Source organism: Medicago truncatula, chromosome 3 (genome assembly GCF_003473485.1).
Source record: "Medicago truncatula cultivar Jemalong A17 chromosome 3, MtrunA17r5.0-ANR, whole genome shotgun sequence".
NCBI classification, from domain to species: Eukaryota; Viridiplantae; Streptophyta; class Magnoliopsida; order Fabales; family Fabaceae; genus Medicago; species Medicago truncatula.
Window position 1 is genome coordinate 38516449 of NC_053044.1, and position 24060 is coordinate 38540508.

General features: G+C 35.1%; 1 protein-coding gene across 5 annotated transcripts in view; it reads left to right on the forward strand.

Moving 5' to 3' along the window:
* Positions 1-24060, forward strand: part of LOC11443014 (serine/threonine-protein kinase ATM) — a 67296-nt gene that overhangs the window by 40208 nt on the left and 3028 nt on the right. For 2 of the 5 annotated variants that reach the window (XM_003601220.4, XM_039831489.1), the window contains 30 exons: positions 3625-3694; positions 5330-5447; positions 5577-5700; positions 7456-7593; positions 9485-9601; positions 9740-9787; positions 9903-10007; positions 10230-10316; positions 10595-11022; positions 12773-12839; positions 12910-12984; positions 13785-13907; positions 14148-14312; positions 14746-14844; positions 16804-16955; positions 17064-17265; positions 17377-17424; positions 17495-17578; positions 17713-17796; positions 18102-18182; positions 18297-18386; positions 18474-18536; positions 18815-18955; positions 19038-19094; positions 19229-19288; positions 20271-20365; positions 20459-20567; positions 21325-21414; positions 22165-22244; positions 22491-22569. In XM_003601220.4, coding sequence (XP_003601268.2) covers positions 3625-3694; positions 5330-5447; positions 5577-5700; positions 7456-7593; positions 9485-9601; positions 9740-9787; positions 9903-10007; positions 10230-10316; positions 10595-11022; positions 12773-12839; positions 12910-12984; positions 13785-13907; positions 14148-14312; positions 14746-14844; positions 16804-16955; positions 17064-17265; positions 17377-17424; positions 17495-17578; positions 17713-17796; positions 18102-18182; positions 18297-18386; positions 18474-18536; positions 18815-18955; positions 19038-19094; positions 19229-19288; positions 20271-20365; positions 20459-20567; positions 21325-21414; positions 22165-22244; positions 22491-22569 — 3279 coding nt within the window. Of the gene's footprint in view, positions 1-3624; positions 3695-5329; positions 5448-5576; positions 5701-7455; positions 7594-9484; positions 9602-9739; positions 9788-9902; positions 10008-10229; positions 10317-10594; positions 11023-12772; positions 12840-12909; positions 12985-13784; positions 13908-14147; positions 14313-14745; positions 14845-16803; positions 16956-17063; positions 17266-17376; positions 17425-17494; positions 17579-17712; positions 17797-17876; positions 17995-18101; positions 18183-18296; positions 18387-18473; positions 18537-18814; positions 18956-19037; positions 19095-19228; positions 19289-20270; positions 20366-20458; positions 20568-21324; positions 21415-22164; positions 22245-22490; positions 22570-24060 lie in introns of those variants that run through there. The other 3 variants (XR_005645203.1, XR_005645204.1, XR_005645202.1) reach the window with 3 other exon arrangements.

The following is a 24060-nucleotide window of genomic DNA, read 5'->3' on the forward strand; positions in this document are numbered from 1 at the left end:
GGCTGTTTCATGGCTTGTCTGTACCCAGTAGGCTCAATATGAGTAAGAAGAAGAGTGGGATGCTTTCTTTTCTGAACAATTCCATGTTTTGCTCTTGTTGCCATAGAATGTGTATTATTAGGATGAATACGATGAGGTTCAGCCTGAGTTGAAGGTTGACTAGTGACAGACTCAGCAGATATACTGTGATAAGTATTATGAGAGTGGGAAGAGGGAGAAGGTGAAGGAGGATGAGTAGAAATAGGTGTGGGATTAAAGATAGGTCCAGGTGAGATATTGTGGTGATTTGAATGAGAAGAAGCATGAGTATCTTGGATGCTATGATGATGATTAGACTGGTTGGACTCAGGAAATGAAGAATGAGGACTGGCAGTATGGAGGGTAGTAGTAGGAGTAGATGATGACTGAGTTGTAGAACATTGTTTGTTATTTAAGGGAAACAAAAATGAAGGTAAAGGAGTATGATCAGAACTGGTAGTAGGGGGTGAGGAAGGCTGACCAGAAGTGAACAACTCAGAGTAGGGAAACTTATACTCATTGAAAATAACATCCTTAGAGATAAACATTATGCCTGTAGGATCTAAGCATTTGTATCCTTTATGAGAGGGAGAATAACCAAGAAACACACACTCTTTTGAACATAATTCTAGTTTGTGATTGTTGTAGGGTCTGGTAAAAGGGAAACATGAGCACCCAAAGCTTTTTAAAAATTTATAATCAGGAATTTGAAGATGAAGCAGGAAAAATGGGGATTTGTTGTTGAGAATGGGTGAAGGCAGCCTGTTAATGAGGTAGGTTGCAGTCAAGAAAGCATGATCCCAGTAGTGTAGAGGTAGTTTGGCATTGGCAAGGAGAGTTAGGCCAGTTTCTACTATGTGCCTGTGCTTTCTTTCCACAGAGCCATTTTGATGATGGGTGTGGGGACAGGTAAGTCTATGTGTAATCCCTAAAGTTGTTAAAAACTGAGTAAAGGGACGAAATTCTCCACCACCATCAGTTTGAACGGATTTAATTGGGAGGTTATATTGAAGTTCAACCATAGTTTTAAAATTTTGGAATGTGATGAGAGTGTGGGATTTTAGCTTAAGAGGAAATATCCAGGTATATCTAGAGTAAGCATCAACACAGGTTAAGAAATAAGAGTAACCCCCATGTGACTCAACAGAAGCAGGACCCCACAAATCACAAAATATGAGTTCAAAAGGTTTATTATAGACAGTTTTTGATGAAACAGAAGGTAATCTGTGAGATTTACCCAAACAGCAAGCTGAACAAAAATCAGTGAAACTTTTATTAGGCAATTGTTGATTACACAATTTCATAACACTTCTAACCACCTCATGATGTGGGTGGCCAAGTCTATTATGCCAGACTTTATACAATGAAAGAGAATTAGAACTATCATTGCTGCTACCGCTAGTATGGATAGGAGTGTACACACTTCCATTATTACATTGGGACCTAGATAGGGAAAGACTAGAAGGAGAAAAACAATTATTTAAGGAAAGAGAAGAAGTGGCAACAGAACTTGAAGAAGCAGTTCTTGACACAGAAGGCACATATGGCTGATCAAATTGGTAGAGACCATCATCTCCCAGATGTCCCTTTAGAAGGATCTTAGTAGAATCCTGAGATTTAACATAGCAAATGTTAGAATGAAACTCAAAGAATACATTATTGTCCTTACAAAATTGACTGACACTAACAAGATTTTTGGTTATTGAAGGGACATGAAGCAAATTGTTAAGAGTAAGAGTAGTGTTAGGAGAGAAGGGAGAAGGGAAACTCATCGAGCCTATGGAGTTGATAGCCAAACCTTGACCGTTTCCAATATACATCTGGTCAGAACCTGAGAATGAGGCAGCATCCATGAGGTTATTAGCATCAGGAGTAACGTGATGGGTGGCACCAGAGTCAGGGTACCAACCATTGTTGAATGAGTTAGAACTGGTGGACTCATTTCCAGTTATGTAGGCTTGAGGAGCAGGGGGCCGAGAGTTGCCAAATTGAGGAGGAAAAGGAGCTCTGGGTGCACCATATGAGGGGTTCCTCTGACCAACACCTTGCATCCAAACATTTGAATGAGTACCAAAACCAGTTGCAGGACCATAGCCACTTCCAAGGTTACCTCCAAAATTTCCACCAAGACTACCATATCCTTCATACTGAGGAGGAACAGAGAGCCTGTGATAGCAAATACTGGCATCATGACCAGTCTTATAGCAGATCTGACACTGAATATTTCCTCTGCCAAAATTACGTCCTCCTCTTCCTCTGAAGCGATTACCACGAAAACCTCTGCCTCTAGATCCATTTCTGCCACCAAAATTAGGGTTAAAGTACTGAGATGAATTGTTACCAGTAGGATTACCAGAAATATTGAACTGCTGATCAGGATAAGATCCAGTTTGAGGTTGATTGTGACCATTCTTTTCTCCAGAATTTTCAGCATGTGTCAAATTAACAGAAGCAGTTTCTCCAACTAATGCTTTCTTGAATTTTTCATTGCGTGCTTCTTGAGTAAGAAGCTGAGATTCTAACTCATCCAGAGAAATAACTTCTGTTTGACTATTAACAGTGGCAACGATAGGATTGAATTCCTCAGGTAAAGCCTCAAGAACAGTTTCAATCAGATCACGGTGAGCCACAGGATCCCCTATAGACATGAGAGACTCTGAGATTGAACGAATGCGAGCGATAAACTCAGCAATCGAGCGCGTTCCTTTTGTAATAGTTCTAAGTTCAGAACGAAGTTGTCTTGACCTAGTACGCATCTGAGTGTAGCAGTAATTGTGAATTTCATCCCATACCTGATGCGAAAACCTAAGTCGAACAAAACGCGATAGTAGAGAAGACGAGATCGTGGAAAGAATCCACGTACAGAGCAACGAATCTTGCTCTTCCCATTCAGTATACGCCGGATTCTCAGTTCCAGCCTCACGCGCCGCGTCGTTGAGGAAAACCGGTGGGATCTGCGGTGAAACAACGTGACGCACCATTTTTGTGCCGCGTAACACTCCTTCTACCTGTTGCTTCCATTGAAGATAGTTTGTTTCGTCGAGTTTGACGGAGATGACTTGTTTGAAGTTCTTCGAGGCCGCTGCGGTGACGCGTTGCGTCTCAGAGTTGTTGACTGGTGACGAAGGCGAAGACATGGTTTGGATCGAAGAAAAAGCTCAAGATACCATAATAGAAACTGAAACCGCCATTGATGAACCTTGAAGGTTGAAGTTTGTTACAGAAGTTTGTTAGAGGAGAGAGAAAGAGAAGAGAGAGAGAAAGAAGAGAAAATAGGAAAAATATATTCTTTGTATTAAATGAATCTGAGAGATACAAGAGTTTATATAGATGCAAGAGATAAGCTAGAGATATGTGACACATGTCACAATCTGATAGACTAGAGCTTAAGACTAGTTAGATAGTTACAATGTTTAGCCTCTATCTATACTATATTCTAACAGAGTCATCATTTCAAATTATTGGGCATGTCTGAATTTGTAGTTTGCTTTTCTGCATCCACATTTTCTGCACTTTTGCCTTGTTATCAGGCTTGGGTTTCTGAATTTTTGTACATTTCCATTTTGCTATTAGTACTTATCGTATAATAATTTTGTATTATTGTAGATACATTCCAAAGGCGTTAACATCGAACTTGTGGAAAATTTCCTTTTGGATCTGGATAGGAAGTCAAAAGGTATAATGGTCAGTTTCTGTTCATTTATTATGTGAATCTTAATATGTTATCGTGAATGATTGTAGAACTAGTTTGACGTGAATTAACATTATGCCTGTAATTTTTTTATTTAAATAGACATGTGTTGGGTTGATTCTTATCATCCTCAACGTTTTTCTTTTCCAACCTTAATATAATATTTAGCACAACACTACTTCAAATGGCTAAATATAATATCTGCCCAAGAATCACTGAATTTTGACGCTGTATCTTTAAGCTCATAGGAGGTTAAACTGAAGTGAAAACCAGTTAGTTTTACTTAAGTTACGGCTTCCAGTTCGGCAGTTCCATGAACTGTATGCAAGTACTTGCATGAAGATTTATATTGCAACCCTTAAAAGAGAAATCATAAGCGATAACTTAGGATGCTATTAATTACTTCAATTCAAGGTTATGCTAGGTAAGATGGAAAGGGATGGAGTGGAGTGGAATGATACTAGGTTTCATTTCTTGGATTGTTTAAAATAGGTTGGAATTGATTGTAACAAGATGGAATCAATGAATTCCATTCAATTATTTTTTCTCTATACTTAGACTTTTCTTCAATTTCTATTTAGGGGGTATAGGATGAAACCGATGCGACCTTCTCACAGCTTCACAGCGCAAACTGGTCTATATACACTTATTCTGAAAACCGTTCTCCTGATTCAGCCCCTCAGCCTTGATCTATCTTGTCTTTAAAGAATTGTGGCTCACATCACCAACAACAATCACAATTTCTGTACTATTGCCGAAGTCTCTAAGCCACAGATCTATAGACAATAAAACAGAGAAACAATTATATATTACTTTGTTGCCGCTTTATTAGGTTCCGCTTTATTATCTACTAAAAATACATTCAGAAATAAAAACATGCACGTAGTTCATAAGAATTTTCTGAACTGTTACAGGGCCTCTGCTCATATATTTCACTATGACACTATCTATTACTTTGCTATTTCAGAAGTGAAAAATTCCAATTGGAGAATTCAGATCATCAATAATTATATTTAGTGGAAGTAATAGTTTGCCAAATTATAAATCTAAAGCGAAGTCCTATTAACACCGAAGTCTAACCTTGCACCCAATGTGTTGGGCTCACCAGTACCGTGTCAAGACAAAGATGTCCTGAAATCAAGTAGGCAGAGTGAAATCACAAGTTACCTCTCCATTTGTTTTTTAAGCCTTATCACCTAAATTTTGATGAATTTGCAAGTCATTTAGCAAACATTTATATTACACCAGAAACTTTACAAGGGATGAGGGTGACATTTTTAATATTTTTATATTAGGACTAACTTGTACTTACAAATTCGGGCTGTAGGGTGAAGGGCAATATTCTTTATAAGCTCTTTTCAGACTTTATCTCTTTTAATTGTGCACACGTTTTTCCAATACATCTCTTCACACTCAACAATATTGAGTTTGGTGTGTGGATAATTTGGTGGGATTCCCAAATGGATAGGCTTGTAATAGATTTTTATATTTGGCCTAACTCATTCTTGCGAAACTGTCTTATAAAGTGAGGGATGCCACTTTTTTAAAACTATTTTTAAGCTTTACCTCTTCAACGTGGGAATAAAATTTAACACTGCAATAATTATCCTTTATTTTCAGTTGCAGAAATTTCACTGGAGAAGTCTACCGTGTGGTTGACAGATGGTAAATCTTTTGAGACGTGGATTTGCCCTTTGGTGTATTCTCTTATTGTCTACTGCAACGATGTAGTACTGAGGTATTATTATGGCCCTACGTTACTAATTAAATGTTGACAGTCAAAAGCCACTAGCTTTTAGCAAATAGCTGGCCTTTATCTTGCTCTCTTCCCTTTTCACCGCTCATCTTCTTTGGGAACTGCTTCCAGATTATGTCAAGATATGATATTGTTGAAAGCCGAATTCGCCGAGCTTCTTTTGCCAAGTATATTTGTCAATATTGCTGCGAGGAAGGATCTGGAGATTGATCTTCACAAATTAATTTCTTTGCAGGTCATAGTCTATAGATTGAACTCTGCTTCTCTCCTTTATTTGTTTTATTTATTTTTATTGATATTGATTCTGTTGTTTAATTATATTGAAAATGACGATTATATAAATTTGATTTGACGGCACTACCAGTCTAGTGCCTGATTTGTTGGACTAAGTTATTGAGCTTATTATTAGCTGCTGCAAGTGTATGTCTTTTTGGATGGTGTGATAATATATTATAATATCTTGATGTTGTAGTATCTGGTATATCTTGATGCTAAATCCCCACAACATAGGAATAGAGATAATTCATAGCTATGAATCTACTCTAATGAAACTATTCATATCAACGAAAACATAAGGAAAGAAATCAATTCAATCAACACTTTCTTAAAGCCAGAGCATATATGTTATATGCATCCTGTTTGTTACACATGTAGAATACCTTGAAATGATTTGGTGAAGATGTCAATAGTTAACTTAGAACATGCTGAAGTAAAAAGAGGCATTGCCAGTAATGTGATAAGAAGTACTGGAATTCAAAATCCAAGATCCTATATTGTCAGGTGAGAAATGCCAACTATAGTTGTACTGGTGTGTGAGTAGTTTTGGAAGAGACTTATTGGGAAACTTTAAGATACTCCTTATACTTTATATTAGAGCAACTTAAAGTTGAAGCCCGCAAAATATTCCAGTTAGGGCAAAAACAGAGCAACCTGTAAAAATCTAATTGCAAAGATAATCAACCTAAGGCAGCACACAGGAAGAGCAGGTGCCGAAGGAGTGACATGAAAGCTGTGTTTGCAAAGAGACATATTCAATTGTGTATTGATGTAGAAAGTAATGGAATAATACTTCCATATTTTATTACTACATCTAAACAGAAATTACACTGGTAGCTCTCCCATTCATTGAATAATAATCACATATCAACATCAATAACCAAGCCTTATCCCACTAAGTGGGGTCGGCTACATGAAATAAATAATCACACATCAAATGAAATTAAAATAAAGAGAATCAAATAAAATCATGGAGAATCAAAACTGATTTTTCTTGATTCTCCTACAATTGAAATGGAGAAACGAGGGAAGATCCAAGGAAAGCATGATTGGGTGATTCAGCCACGATAGTTAGAGGCATTTCCAAACATGTCCCCTAAAGGCATATATCTTAGTAGCTATTATCATGATTAGTTCCCTTATTGCATAAAAAAAGATTAGTTTCCTTATTTCATTCAGATAAAGAATCCAGTTTTAGTTTAAACAAGGGTCAAGACTATGGCGTCATTTGATCCATTAGAGAGAGAGTGGGGGTAGCACCTATAGTAGAAAAGTTGGTAGAAAATAGGCTTATATGGTTTGGACATGTAGAGAGAAGACCCGTAGATGCCATTGTAAGAAGAGTAAATCAAATGGAGGAGAGTCAGGTTAAAAGAGGTAGAGGAAGACCTAAGAAAACCATTCGAGAAACCATTAGAAAAGATTTAGAGGTCAATGAGTTGGATCCAAATATGGTTTTTGATAGAACACTATGGCGTTATTTGATCCATGTAGCCGACCTCATCTAGTGGGATAAGGCTTGGTTGTTGTTGTAAGGGTCAAGACTAGTCTTTTGTTTCATCATAATAAAACTATAATCATAATTCAAAGTAACTGTTCTTTCTCTCCCTCCTTATCTAAAACCCTATAACTTTAACATGTACATTATACATAAATTCAAGTTCATTTTGTTTTCTGCTAGTAGATCTGATGTGTTTGTTGCTGAATTTTGCAGTTGAAGGAGCATATATTTGTGGAGTCAAATAAGATGATCAAATCAATTCAAGTGATTTTGAATTGCCTTAATGAACTTCGTGTTTGTTATGTCATGGAAAGATCATCACTTGTGCCATCAATGCATGAAGTGTCCAAGGTGAATATAATTTGTGTACCCTATTTTGTTTTTATGATATTTCATCCTTTTTGTTTATAAGTTTGAGAATTTTACAATGCTAATAAATAGTAATATTTTATTTTACTTGAGTAGTTCTTAAAATGGTATGGTCTTTTTTTTGTTGATGAGTCTAGTATAATGCTTCATTTATCCGTTTCAATAGGTGATGAAGTTTAAACTTTAAACTCAGGTCCAAAACCTAAAGAGATATTTTATCAGTCATCCAGCTATAGTAGTACTGATATCGTTAAGTTATATCAAGATAATTTTGTTCACCTATATTTAAATACCAATCTACTTAACAATCAAGGGTTTCTAGGACACCATATCTGAGGGTCTGATGATGTTAGTTAGCTTGGCAATTAGGTGGGTATAGATGGGTTAGCTTTACCTAAATGTGGCTCGAACCCAAACGGATAAACCTGCACCCTACACATAATATAAGCATTAAAACTCACACTTACCTTGCACTTCGAACATTTTAAATTAAACTTCTACAATAATCAATAAAAAAATGAAATTAATTAAAAATTTCATGTAAAGCAAAAAATATATTCTTGATAAATATTAAAGACCTACAAAATTCACTACTTTTGGTTCTAGTCCATACAAAATTTCTTCGAAGTTTAGCCCCCAATATACTTTTTGTTTGCGCTTTTGGTCCTTGATGTTAATTCCTTGCACATGTGGCTGATGGAAGTCCATGTGGACTCATAAAAATATTAATAAAATAAATAATTGTTAATTAATAATTTAATTTTTAAAATTTAGGGATCAAGTAACAAAATCCCCAAATTTAATAATCCATCATCTTCATCAAGGTTCGTTTTGTCGACCTCCATCCCCCTTATCATGTCTCGATACCTTCTACAAACAAAGCTTCTTCCCTCTTATCACATTTCTTTGGTATTACGAGCGCCTTGCCATATATTTTTCTGAAATGCAATCAGCATTTTCACTCCCCTCATATAACAACCCGGCCACGAGATCTTTTTTTCCTTTGGAGTTCATTCTGCATTTGTGCCTTACCTCCGTTCATTTGCGTTGTCTACACTTCCATCCTTTCCGCCAAAGATTATATACAAAATAATTTATTAATTACTTCATCTCCTTGCTGCTAAGAAATGCCAAGTAGGGTAGGTTTTTTCTCAACATAAGAAGACAATAATTGAAATGGTAAAAACTTTTTTCATGATATTAATTTGGGTTTTTTTAATCAATGGGTTTTGTTGGAAATTCTGCCTTCATAGCGTTCCCTAGCCACCCTATTGCGACATTTGAGTTGCCTTCGTTGCAACCTTCAACACCTTCATTGTGTTAGGTTTGAAGGGGTGGACTTAGTCTCACATTTCTTAGAGATATGGCTTGTGTTCTATTTATAAAGCTTGGGCAGCCCTCTCTTTACAAGTCGGTTTTGTTAGGATGAGTTAGGCCCAATATAAAATCTAATAGGTTCACAATAATAGATACTAGGAAATATTTCAACTGTATGACCCCCATATCACAATGAAACAATGGCTTGCAATTGATTTATAACTAAAACAAAAAATAACGAGACATGTCTGAAGTCACACTTGGATTGGCGGGTATAAGAGTTGGGCAACACCCTATTTTCAACCAACAATGAATGGATTAAATTTCGTTTTTAAGGTTTGCTTGCAAATCTTTGATAGTGGCTGTGCAGAGAGTTAACAATAGGGAGCAAAAGTGTTAATAAAAAATATATTGGGGATTAAACTTCGACGGAAATTTCCGTAGGGACTAGAAATGAAAATCGTAACTTTGTAGGGACGAAAAATATATTTAACCTTTATAACTGTTGCTTTGTTGGTTGGATAAGATAGGTTGTAATTGTGGTGTGATTCTGCAGAATTCAAGAACTCCAAATTATAGCTCAAAATCTCGGTCCACTCCTGCAAAAGCGAGACAGAGACAATCTGCTGTTATTTCAAGTGGCTTGTCAGAATCACCGTCTTCATGGGAAAAAGTATTGTCTCCCTTGCACTTTGCCTTCAAAGATTTAATTGTTTCATGAAGAATTTGAACCTAGAGACTGCAAATATATTTGTTTCAAATTGAATTTAACACTGCTTATTTTTTCTTATCTTTTCTTATATTTTCCAAGGTTTATTGGCTTTCAATTGATTATCTACCTGTTGCCAAGGCAGCAGTTGTAAGTGGCAGATTGTCTGCACTTTCTCTTTCTCTCTCTTTTTCACTTGTTTCCTTTCTTCTCCTTCAAATTTGTTTATATAAATTTTGACTACATGTGTTTGTCGTCATTATAGAGTTGTGGATCATATTTTACTTCAGTGATGTATGTGGAACACTGGTGTGAAGAGCAATTCAAAGCTATGACTGTTGGAGGTCCAGATTTCTCTCACAACGAAACGGTAAGCTGTGTACCGAATATTTTTATATGGGATGCTTTTCCTTTTATTTACTTCAGACTATATTATACATTACACTATTTAGGTCATTTCATTTCGATATAGGTAAACTAGATGCTTGGGATAGATATAAATTTGTAAACTGCTAGTGAAGATTGCCTTGGTTCATGTTCATGCCGTAACCAATGATATCGTTTTCTCTTTTTATTGCTTCCTTCATATCAGTTGCCTGACCATATTGAAGTACTCGTTTCGGCAGTCACTAGAATCAATGAACCTGATAGCTTATACGGAATCCTTCAGTCACACAAGGTTAGTGAGCATGATTTCTCCTTGTTTTTTTATCTCATGACTGAATGCTTGAGTAATAAGTTACCAGGAGGCAAATTATCCGAAAAGCTTAAACTTGGCTTTAGGTGCAGGCCTATTAACATTCAACTTGTGAGGATAGAGTTTGACTAATTGGTCTACTCAATTTTCTGAAGAATATAATTTTCCTAGCTTCTCTGGATTTAGTCTTTTTTTTACAGTGCTATTTGTTTTGGTTTTTCCCTTATACTTCTTAATTTCTTTTATATTGCCAATAATAGTTGACTTCCCAAGTAATCACATTCGAGCATGAGGGAAACTGGGGAAAGGCTCTTGAGTATTATGATTTGCAAGTTCAATCAGGCGTCTTATTACCGAAGGATAGCAGTTCGAGAAGTTTGTCACTGGAACATGCTGAACCAGCAAAATCTTCATATTTTGCCTCAGAGGTTGAGATGAGGCAGAGTAGAGCTTACAAAGGGTTGATTAGATCATTGCAGCAGATCGGCTGCACGCATGTGCTTGACATGTATTGTCAAGGGTTGACATCAAGCAAGGAAGATTTTCGGCATGACAGAGAATTTGCTGAATTGCAATATGAGGCAGCCTGGCGTGCTGGGAACTGGGATTTCTCTTTACCATGTGTAGGAACTAGTTTTCCTCCAACTCAAAACATCAAATATGATCAGTTTAATGAAAATTTGCACAGGTAATATGGTTAGCTGTTTTCATTTGTTGAGTCTATATTGAAAATTCTTTTTCTATATATGTTGAGAGGTGAGAGGATTAAATAACCACCATCAGATTAAATTATCTTAAAACACGTCTGCTGTATGCATCCCTTTTTGTCTTCTCTCTTGAACTTCATCACTCAGATCTAAAACTCCTCTTTCGCACATCAACTCCACTCGTTCTCCATCTGAAATTTTTACGTTTCTGAAACTCACTTCTCGAATTCATATTCCTACCTTGTTATCCCTAATTTTTTTGGTGTCATGTTTCTCGTAATTAATTGAATGTTCTTGAAACAAAGCCAAAAATCTATATTTTCTTTATTTTTGAAACTATAGATTTTGTTAATTTATTATTTGTATAGTGTTTTGACAATTAGTAGATATAAGCATCGTCACATTACCATGGACGCATGGTGGAAACCAAATATGCATGAAATCAAAATTGACATAACCCTTTAAAATCCAACATCTTAATATAGATGGCCATTGAAACGAATCGAATCCTTTTATTAATCTGATTGAAAAACCCGTAAAAGATTGAGTTAATTGTATGAGTGGTACAGAAATTAGGTCGTGATGGAGTTCGCCAAAGAAGACGTAGAGTGATGGCATACACAGTGGCACACATATGTTTTTTAAGTCAATTTAATCTGAACCATTCAATTTGATCTGATGGTGGTTATTTAATCCTCTCACCCCTCACAATAAAACACTCCTCTCACTTGACACCTGTAAATTAATCTGCATTTATTCATACCTGTAAATTAACAAGTTGCGTTTGTTATATGTTAAAAACCTTAAGAAAGTGAATAATTCCCTCGTTTGTATTGGGTAAATATTATTCAATTAATGTGGTATGTAATTAATTAGCTGTTAATTGTGCTGTTGTAGACCCTTGAGTTGGGAAACCAAATACTGCTTTTGTATGAACATAAGCCCCTCTGTTTCTGCGTGAACATGAACCTTGGACTGCATTCCCAAGTTAATACATTCTTAGAAATCGTGGTTGGGCCTAACACAACCCCACAAAACCGGCTTGTGAGGTGAGGATTTCCCCCACTTATAAACACATTGTCAGGCCATCACCTATCCGATGTGGGACTCTTAACACACCCCCTCACGACCAGTACTATTGGGCTTGGTTCGTGGACATAAATGGTGGGTGGCCGATAGCGGAAACCTGATTGCAGGTGGCCCAATGGATCTTGGAGAGGCACTGATACCATCTTAGAAGTCGTGGTTGGGCCTAACACAACCCCACAAAACCAGCTTGTCAGGTGAGGATTGCCCCCACTTATAAACACATTGTCAGGCCATCACCTATCCGATGTGGGACTCTTAACATACGTTATGGCAATAGTTGAGTGTATAGGTTGCTGGTCATGAGTGATTAATTTTGATAGTATGGCTTATTCCTTATCTTTGAATTTTATTTTTTTTCTTCTGTCCTCTTAATATATTAAAATTGAATTTTTGCAGTAGAAGACGTTTAGAAACATCATTATCTATCCATATTCTGTATCTCTTTTTTGGTGTTAATAAATGTATGTGTATCGGGTAACTTGCAGAAATATGTAGGGCACACTACTATATCTCTCTAGATCTAACAGTCCCCACAACCGCTGCACTGTGCAGCGGCTGTAATTTTCAATGAAAGTCAATTTCTAATTTTCTATCATTAGAATTTTTTTCATGCACAGCGTGTCTAATACTTTTTAAATTCAGTTGTTTAAGGGCACTCCAGGAAGGTGATTTAATTGATTTCCAGAGAAAGCTGAGAGATTCAAAGCAGGTAATGTTTGTTTCATCAGTTGTGTTGATGTGCTTGAGGACTTCAGGCAATTAAAAATGTTGTGTTACAGGAGCTTGTGTGGTCCGTTTCTCATGCAAGTGAAGAGAGTACCGAGTACATTTATTTGACAATCATCAGACTCCAGGTACCAGTTTATCCAAATTCTAGGTCGTTAACACGAAATCTATTGCCACTATATCTATGCTCTATTGTTATAGTTGATATTGGGTGATAAGTTGAAGTTATCGGGTTCACATAAAAAATAGTAAACTTTGAATTGGTTTTGGTTTTATTTTTATTTTGATGTTCTAGAAAGACTAAGCAGTAAATCAATCATAATTAAAAGAAAGGAAATCAATCATTTCATGCAAATAAATCTTCAGGTCTTGTCAAATCCCATCTACCTTATCCCCCTTATCCCCCTTTTTACCCCTACTACTGATACACACTCACTATGGGTTTATCATTATAGCAGCTTTCTTCCTGTGGAATGTGTTTTCTTGTTTATTTTTTTGCCAACAGAATAATTTGTAGAATTGCTTGAAAACGTGAGTATAAATTCTTGATAATTTTTTATGGAGTTTTTCTAATTACACCCTTTTTAATCCTGGTTGCACCCCAAAATGACAAAATTACCCTTCCATAAAATTTAATTTTCAAAAAGCATCTTCCTTTTTTCTTGGTTACACCCTAAAATCTCTCTTCAGTTTAAGTAGGTCATGTAAACTTAGTTTCAGCAGGTCATGTAAACCGAGTTTAAGTGTACATTTAAAAGTTCAACCTTGTTCAATGATTCTACGTAATCTCAGTTTAAGTATGTACATGTAAACTTATTTTAAGAATATTTATCTTAAAAAGAATATTTGATCCGTATATTTATTTAAACAAATAAAACTAAAACTAATGAGGCTGTTTTCGTGTTCTTCCATATGATCATTTTGACAGATGCTTTATCATCTTGGCATGGCTTGGGATTTACGCTGGAGAACTTGCCAAGACGATATCAGAAAGTTCTCTCTTCAGAAGCGAAATGTGTCTCTTGAGCCCGTGGTTCCTTCTAGTGAACAGGTATTTTTTGTATCTGAGCCTTTCATGGCATGAGTGCATTGCTTTTCACTACGTAAAATATTTTAAGATTTCAGACAGTGATTAGTATCTGGTAGGAATTTAATGGCTAATCCATGTAGTTGACCTCACCTATTGGAAAGTGCTTGGTTATTTTTTTTGTGCTATTCAGACGGTGATTTGTTATTCCCTCAGAGCTCATCATAGATTTTCATGTCTTGCACTGTTTATATTGTCAACTAGTTGTCATGGTTGGATATGGATTGGTGCTCAATTTTGCAACGGACGCAACTGCATATGAATTTGCTAGAACCATTTATACCATTTCGACAAGTTCTACTTCAAACTCTGAGTTGTAAAGATAGTATGTTGCAACATCTTCTGCAGTCTGCTACGACACTTCGGAAGGTATACCATTGTTAAGCTTAGTTATGGAGATTGTGTTTTGCAACATCTTATGTAGTCTGCTACCATACTTTATAAGGTATATCATCATTGTTGGAGATGAAAAAAAAACATTCCTATTCCTCGAATTAACAACTTGAGCGTTAAGGGTTTTATTAGAACCATTTTGACCAATTGGTGCAGAATCCTATGCTTTGCCTCTTCCATTCTGATTAAAATTAAATTTACTCTCATAAGGTAGGCATCTGCATTGTTTTTTTCAACCTTCATGCTCAAGGGCTTCACCATGAGAGAGTCTGTTATAGATAAAATAATTATTGAATCAGTGTGTCTAGCTAACAGCATAAGCTTTTATGAGAACCGGTCCTTGATAATATCATAATGTCATATTCAATCCCACTTTATTTTTCTTATATGCTATTCACCATTTTTGCAGGGTTCTAGGTTTTCTCAAGCAGCTGGTGTTTTGCATGAATTTAAGTCCCTTTGTGTTGGAACTAAAGGGCAGTGCTCATCTTTATATTGGCTTGGAAGGGTAAGAGAGCTGATATGACTTTGTGTGTGTGTGTGTGTATTGGCCTGGTGATAGACAATAGCTTCTGTTCATTGAGGTACAAATTGAATGAAAAACACTTCACATTCAAATGAAGACGAGTACGAAATATGATTGTATCTCAAGTGTGATTTTCTTTTTAACCGTTAGGTTGTGTTTGGAGTCAGCAATTTCAAATACTTCAACTTATAAAATCCTTTTTTTTTTTTCATTTACTATTGAAATCTGTTGAAGATTGTGGAAATCAGTCAGAGTCATGTGTTCCTGTCCTGTCCCACAAGCATTAGGGATGTATCATTATTTGTTTCCTTTTTTAGTTGTAGCATCTACTTAATTGTTTTGATCATCAAAAGGAAATAGTCTTTTTTTGTATGGTATCAGAGCAAGGTTTGTTCCATCCTAACCTAGCATCGACTCTACCATGGAGAGTGACATAAGAGTTTGTCCAAAAAGGAGATTGCACTGTTAGAATCTGGGTTAGGCTGACCTTGAATATTTTGATCAGTCTTGGCCTTACAAAGCCTGGCTCGGTCCATCCTATTTCCACCCCTAACCCCCTCTCTGCTCACACCCATGACTGAACATATGAAGTGTGGCCCGATAGTGGTGACCTGATAGCCTGAACATCTAGAGCGTGACCTGATAGCAGGTGGCCCAACGAACCTTGGATAAGCTCTAATATCATATTAGAATATGGGTCAGGCCTTACTCTTGGTTCCTCAACACTACTATAAATGAACTTAGGGAGATGTGGGATGCAGTTAAGGATACATACTCAAATGGGTCATCAGTCGACACTGACAGCAGCGGGATGCATATGAAGAAGGTGAATGGAAATGGCCGGAACAAGAAGCCAACGACTATCATGAAGCAAATTGTGGTCAGGAATGAGACTCCATGTACACGTCAATGAGAGAATTAAAGTAGAGAAGACTGCCACGCGAGAGTGTTTGTAAGGTTTGGTAATTCTAAGATTTTGTGGATTGGTAGATCGAGATACTGCGGTTTGATGGTGGCGATCTCAGCAAAAAAAAAAAATGCGGGTGGCAGTGGCTGCAAACTGTGTTACATAGCAGAAAAAGATGACACAATGGAAGAAAGTAGAAACTTGAAGGGCATGCCTTTCGGAAGGAAAAAAAATCAATGATGGGCTGGTGGGTTCATTAAATAAGCCTGGATTGGGGTTGCCTCTCTTTAGATTCTATATACCATGTTGAGAAAGAGGATATCAAGGTAGCATGAGTGAATCCATCTGCCTGAATTACAAACGGAGAATATTTACAGTCACCCTTGTTACTGTAATTACATATAAGCAGCCCATAATTACCCTATTTACAGCAACTCTAGCAAGTACTCTTGCAGAAATATGAAAATAAAGGAGCAGCATTAGTAATTGTGAAGTTATATAGTAGGATAGTCATGTATATGTAATAGTGCAGTTATATGATAGGAAATTATGTAGCAGTTATTTAACTGTAAGTGATGTTGTAGGCAAGATTTGTCAGTTTTAGGTGTGCATTCTGTTTTCCTTTTACGAAGGGTGAGAATTGTTTTATTGGTTGATAGCCTCCGGCCCTAAGGCTGGTAGGAGAAGTTCATCTGCCAGATTTGTGTATTTGTGTACTCTTCGTCTGCAGTTCAACAAAATTCCTGTTTTAAATGCTATCGAATTCTCGATCCAAACAGTCTTGTGCTATGTGCTTTAAAAGTTCGAATTGGCTGTGTGAGAATGGAATAGTTATCCATTATAATACAGTTAAAGGCTACAAATTTAAGTACCAAAGTTTAATAATGTATTGTTTGTTATTTTGAATACTTCTTATAGATTGGCATTAACTTGTGCTAGAGTGCTTCTTCTTGCTGAGACATTGCTTGAAAGAAATCAGCAGTAGTATTATAGATTTGGCAGTACTAATTGTTTGCTCTGCTTCTGGATGGCAGATTGAAGAAGCAAAGCTTTTTCGTGCTCAAGGTCAAAATGAGATGGCTATCAACCTTGGAATGTACATATCACAAAATTATCAAAGTAATGAAGAGGTTTCGGATGTATATCGCTTGATTGGGAAGTGGCTGGCAGAGACCAGATCTAGCAAGTTATTGGACAAACTGAATTCTGTTTAATGTTTAAATAATGGATGCTCCCTTGTGATGCCTGACTCATTTGAGTTCATGTCTTCTCCTGTTTTTATCTTAACTTGCAGCTCAAGAACAATTTTGGAGAAGTATTTGAAACCTGCAGTCTCTATTGCTGAGGATGTGAAAAGTACAGATAAGAAGGCCATGGAAAAGAAATGTCAAACTCATTTTCATCTTGCACACTATACTGATGCTCTATTTAGGAGCCATGAAGAAAGACTTAATTCTAATGAGTGGCAATCAGCAATGCGGTTAAGAAAGCATAAGGTACCTAATTTACCAATTGAAATAAAAAGAAACTGGGGTCAATTAAAAAATAATGAAGTTATAACTGACATTAATTGCAGTTACTTGATCATGATATTGTTGATTTTACAGACAGTAGAGTTGGAAGCACTCATTAAAAGGTTCAGGAGTTCAACAAAGGTAGTTACTAACATTTTCTTTATCGTGTATGTATTCTCCAATGCTCTAACACTTGTAATACATAACATAGGGGGAGAAAACTGACTACACTATGAAAATCCAAGAATTACAGAAGCAAGTAGCTATGGATAAGGAAGAAGACCAGAAATTACAGGTATCTATTTTGTTTCGGCGGTTATGAAGGATTTTTTGAAATTCTGTGTTCAACAAAATCACAAAATCTGATAAATATATTCTTTAAATCCCTCAATTTATAATGTGTCATTTCCATGTCTTTGAACATCTCAGGATGACCGGGACAATTTTCTTAATCTGGCATTGGAGGGATACAAACGTTGTTTAGTCATAGGTGACAAGTATGATGTGCGAGTGGTATGGAGTTGCTCTTAGTTTCTTTTACCACTGATCTCTTCATGCATATACACTATATTCAAACATTGTATGTGTTGCAGGGTAGTACAATTTACTTGGGAAAGGCTAACAAGTGCCCTTGGGGCATTGTTTAAGCAACTAAAAGTAGTCACTTTTGCATAGAAACATGTGTAATTATTACTTTCACATGTGTTTGACTTAGGTTTTCAAGATAAAATTTCTTATAATGGATTTCTTAAACAATGCCCTTAGGGCACTTGTTAGTTAGCATAACCCTTTACTTTATCAAGTTTATTTTCTTTCAGGTGTTTCGAATTGTTTCCTTGTGGTTCAGCCTTTCTTCTCGAAAACATGTTGTAAATAGCATGCTTAGCACAATTGACGAGGTTTGTAGTATAAAGCATTGGCAACCAAGTACTCTCTGATTTGTATGATTTCCCTGTTTTTCAAACCTGTATCTGTGGATTTTGTATGTTGATTGCATTTGAATCTGTTTGTAGGTTCAATCCTTCAAATTTATACCGTTAGTATACCAAATTGCTTCCAGAATGGGTAGCTCAAAGGATGGTCAGGGACCTCTTAATTTCCAGGTTCTGGTTTCCCCTGTACTATACATCTCAAATGTTTTTCATATTTTGTTTTCTTTATGTAAGGTAACATGAACATGGTCCATGCAGTTTGCTTTGGTTTCTCTTGTGAAGAAAATGGCTATTGATCATCCATACCATACAATTCTTCAAGTATGTGCCAGTTATCTATCATCAAGCATTTATTTTGCATGCTTCTGAAGTAAAATATGTGAATGTACATGAATGATTAAGGGAAACATAAACCAAACCTTATTTTGTCAGACCATATATTTAATTTCCAATTTGAAATCGTATATTTACTTATTTTACTTTTCAATTTTGAATGCATTTTATACATTTGTTTTTATCATTATTCATCCAATGCCTCATAAAAAAAAAAAACATTACTCATCCAATTATTTAAAAAATTCATTATATATTTTGCTTAGCTTCTGGCCCTGGCAAATGGTGACCGTATAAAGGATAAACAGCGTAGTAGAAGTTCATTTGTCGTGGATATGGACAAAAAACTAGCAGCAGAAAACCTTCTAAATGAGTTGTCATCTTATCATGGAGCTATCATACGACAAGTAACATCATGTTTTCTTTATATTTTTTCTAAGTTTTAATAATCAATCAATTATCACCAAACTTTGAATGTCACATATGTAGATGAAGCAAATGGTGGATATTTATATCAAACTTGCTGAGATGGAAACAAAGAAAGAGGTTACACGTTTTTTATATTTCATAACCATTCTTTTGTGTCCATGAATTTATTTGAAGATAAATTTCTATTAGTGTAGCTTACAAAGTAAAAAATATTTATTTTATACAACCTTCTAACTGAGTTCTTTATGTAGGATACTAATAAAAGAATGACACTACCAAGGGATTTACGTAATCTTCCGGTGCTAGAACTTGTAAGTCAATTGCTAAATTTCCATTTTATTCATTTTTTGAATATTTTTTCGTTTCTTTATTTCTATTATGTTTATTTTAATAGAATTTCTTGAATATATTTTTAAATTTTTTTAAAGATGAACTCTTGGTTCATTCAATTGAACTATTCTCTCTAGTTACGATTTATAATTTGTTGTGTTCAATTATTGAGCAACAACAACATTTAACGGTATATCACAATAACACATTAGACTTACATCAATGTTGTCTCAACTGGTAAGTAGCTCTTTTATAAAACTAAACATCACATCAAAACACAACAATGATGTTTTAGAAAACAATGTGAATACATAGTACTCCTTCCGGTCTCGAAAATAAGCAACAAAAAAAATGTCAAACAAAGTTGATGTATATGGTTCAAATAAATTTTTAACTTGATACATGTTTGACTGTTTTTTGCTTATATTTGAGTCCGTAGTATTATGCTATATCAGAAATGAGTTATGGAATGGCAGGAAAATAATTACACATGAAGAGCAACAAAGTTTTGGGTACAGAATATGCATATACATCTAATATATGATACCTTCAAAACTTGCTGGAAAAAAATACTTTTAAATTTTGAAATTTGGACAAATTATATTTCAAAGACCCAAGAATATACAAAAACAATTTGTTGAAGTGCATATGTTGTCATTTTCATCCAAAATCAAACATCTTAAAAATTGATGTCAGAAATATAATGAATGGGTGCAAATACAATGAATACTAAATTGATGTGATTGCTTAATCTACTCCTAGTCACTATTGTTGTACAGCCAAGGATATAAACATGTGACAAGTGAATGGTAACATGTAATAAATTCTGAAGGAACCTTTTATTTGAGCATTATTTGTATATTGTTAGTGTTAGGTTTGCTATGCCTATGTTTGCTTAATCTTCTTATTTAGAGCTATTTACGTGCTAAAGTTTTTCCTTTTGCATTTCTTTTGGCCATTCAGGTACCTGTAGTGACAGCTACCATTTCAATTGATCGTAGTTGTCAATATCATGAAGGCACGTTTCCTTACTTCAAAGGATTAGCAGATTCTGTTATGTAAGTCTTGGTTGTTTATTGAATTCAGGGGCAATTTTTGTCGTGCATTCAATATTAATTATTAAATCTGCTGTATGTTGGTTTAACATACAGGATAATGAATGGTATAAATGCTCCTAAAGTGGTTGAGTGCTTGGGTTCTGATGGCTGTAGATATCGGCAACTTGCAAAATCTGGAAATGATGACCTAAGACAGGATGCTGTATGAATTCTAACAGCTTATGCTTTCTAATTGTTTTGGCATCTGTTGCATATGTTAACTAAATTTATTTTTCCATTTTTAAAAATGAAATTACTCCCGAAGCAAGCTTTTATAGCAGATATGGTTCTTAAGCCTACTTTTCTATAAATTGTAAGTTTCAATCAAATTGAGTCGGCCTGTTTTAGAAAAATGATACCTTCCATCTGGCTTGCTAACATGGTGATTTGTCCAAGTTAAATCTTTCAGTATAGATTAGTCATAGCAAAAAAGTTTGTTTTCTCGTCCTTTTAGATGTTCACTGTGCTTTTTACACACCAGGAAACTGTACAAGTTAACGTTCAATGAGATCTTAACATGATTACTGGTTAATTGTTAAGCGAAAATTGATTGGGTTTACTTACCTGGTATCATCTTCGTTTATTAACCCATAGGAGGCTTGGTGGTTGCTGATTTGTATAGCATGTAGGTTCATCATATGACCTATTTTGTTGTTAATGTTTCTGTTTCTTGCGTCCGCTTTGGTTGAGTGGCTGTTTTGCTGTTTTTTATCTTTTAATGGGTTTTTGGTTGTGTTCTTTTCTTTTTTCTGGTCAAAATTTCAGGTTGTATTCTATTTCACAATTTGTAATTCTGTTTTCCAATATTTGGCACTCTGCTAAATATTGGTGCCGTAATAAAAAAAATTAGCTTATCAAAAAACAATTTGGCCCTGGATTTGTTGTTTGCTTTGATGGTTAAGCTTCTGAATTCTTTATAGGTAATGGAACAATTCTTTGGTTTAGTTAACACATTCCTGAGGAACCATCAAGATACATGGAGAAGAAGGCTTGGTGTTCGGACCTACAAGGTATCTTCTGCTTTTTATTGTTCTTGGTCTCTAGTGTTGGTGATTTGCTGGTAAGTTGTTCCACTCTCCTGTAAAGAAGAAACTGTTAGGAAACATTTTAGGGAATTTCCTGCTATGCAGTGCCTTATATAAGCAAAAATGAAAGCGGGAATAAGTTTAAAGATTCCTTTATTTTTCATTACGTATGGCTCTTAGAAATGTCTATTTCCCATAGAATATACCTTTGCAGCAGGGTCCTGTTCCCAAGGTTTCTTCATCTTATAACCCTCTCCTTGAACTAGAAAAATTGCTTCCTCGTTGTCTATGATAAGCTTCACAATACATATTATGTTAAGGGAAATTCTATTCCTGAAAAATGATACAGTAAGCAAAAGTACAATTTTTTCCTTTGCTGGTTGGAAGCATTTATAAAATTTAATTCCATGACAGGGTTATACACAAAGATTAATGTCTAATTTTTTTTATTTTGAGCTGTACACTTGTGTATACATAGTCTCTCCTTTCTTGTCCTACTTTTGCTTTCTGGTTTGTTACTAATTGTTCATCATGAACCACATAATACATGGAGAAATTCTTTGTTGTATACTCCCTAGACATCTTATATGTAATGTAATACTAATCCTAAATATTTTTCATGGACGAAAATGTCATTGCTACTTGCATGAGATTGTGTACTGTAATGTAGTTTTAAAGTAATGACTGAAAAATATTGAACTATTAATTGATTGAGAATAGCTTTTTATGATATAGGTTGTTCCTTTTACTCCAAGTGCTGGTGTTCTTGAATGGGTTAATGGCACTCTTCCTCTCGGTGAATATCTTTTAGGGAGGTCAGTCAAAGAGAAACCTATTTTACTACAAAATTTATTGCTTTATTCAACTTCAAAAAGGATTGGTCCTTGTCATGTATCAACTGCCAAAGCTTTTAAGAATGAATGCAATAATGTCAAATTCTATAACTCATGGTTATTGAGATTTTGATACCATCTCATGCATGAACCAAATTCCAACAGCTTAAGTTGTTGAATCAAAACACGCATATGGTTCTATATCTAACAATTTTCCTTGAACTTCAGCTCGAGAGATGGTGGTGCTCATGGTCGCTATGGAGTAGGGGACTGGTTATTCTCTAAATGTCGAACGCACATGTCAAATGTAAGCAAATAATGTTTAAGTATTTGTGTCAACATGAGTAAATATCTCGCAAATCTTATCTTACGTATATGGATTGTTTGGTAGGTTCTTTCAATTTTAATAAAAAAAGAATAGAGAAAAAGAAGACCTATGAACTCTGCAATATTAATCTAATAATGTCCAAGATGTATGTTTTTAGTTTGAAGTTTTGGAATTACAATTATATATTCATTTTATGTTTTTTTTTTATGCATTTATAATGTGTGTTCTAGATTTACCATGTTTTTTCGAAAGTAGTTGTGAGTTGTATCGGATTCTCATTGTATTGGATACTCGTTGTATTTGTGCATCATTGTAAATTTATATATTTATTATCACTAGGACAGTTCATTTCTTGTAATTATAGGCAAGCAAGTAAAGAATTTACACATTCGTTCATATAATGTAATTAATGTCTGTACTATGTACTGTATGTGTAAATTATTCAGTAAATTACTCTGTCCATTCAAGTGCATGTGTTATTTGCAATATTTTTAATTTAATCTTTAAGGCTATTGAGAGAATTATGTTTTAGTTCTAGTTTATATGAAATTTGGATACTCTTGGTACTTTTTGTTTTCTGACAGAATTATTTTTGCCACTTCATATATAAGAAAGAAATAGCAGTGTTTTATTTACAATTATTTAGGTTGTTAGGAATCAACTAAAATTTGAAATGATGTTGACTTGAATTGATTAGGTCTAGAAATCACATTGTGTTAGGAATTTATGTTGGAAATCCATTTTTATGTTTGGAGCTCATTTACTTTGGAATTCAACTGGTTTGATTTTATTATTTTCATTCCTAACCTTGTTAGAGATAAATTCATGAAGTTAGTACCCTCATTACCTAACCTGTTTCCTTTTTTTTTATCTTTCTGTTTTCAATATGGAGAGTTCCATTTTCCCTGTAATTTCTTATTTTATCAAAATGAAAAATATGAAGAAACTATGCTGCAAAGCATCTAGTGCAAGATAGAAATTATTTTGATTTTCCTCCCAACTAGATGTCTTTTTCAAAACAAAATCTTTACAGGTGAGGAGTAGACTTCCCCTTCCAAAGTTAATAAGGGCAACACATGAACTACAATCTAAATTGAATCTCTTAATTTTTTATGTTTGTCAAAAAACCGCTAATAAACTTGAGTGGTAATATGTGATGATCCAAGGGAAACTTGGGGATCTGGCTGGCTATAATTTCATTAATCTATGAGGAAGCAACAATCTACATGTTGCCGTTGTTACTGTTCTTATAGACACCTTAGTTCCTATAACGGGATCACTAATGTCAGGAGAGAATATTTGAGAAACCCTCATGTAAAATTCATTACCCTCATGTAAAATTCATTATTAAATGCTGTACATTGTAATATTATTTTACTTATTCAACTTAAAATGTACCTTAGAAAGAGAATGCAAAACAAATAGAAAAGACTGACACAGCTTATATATATTATCTTTCATTTTATGATA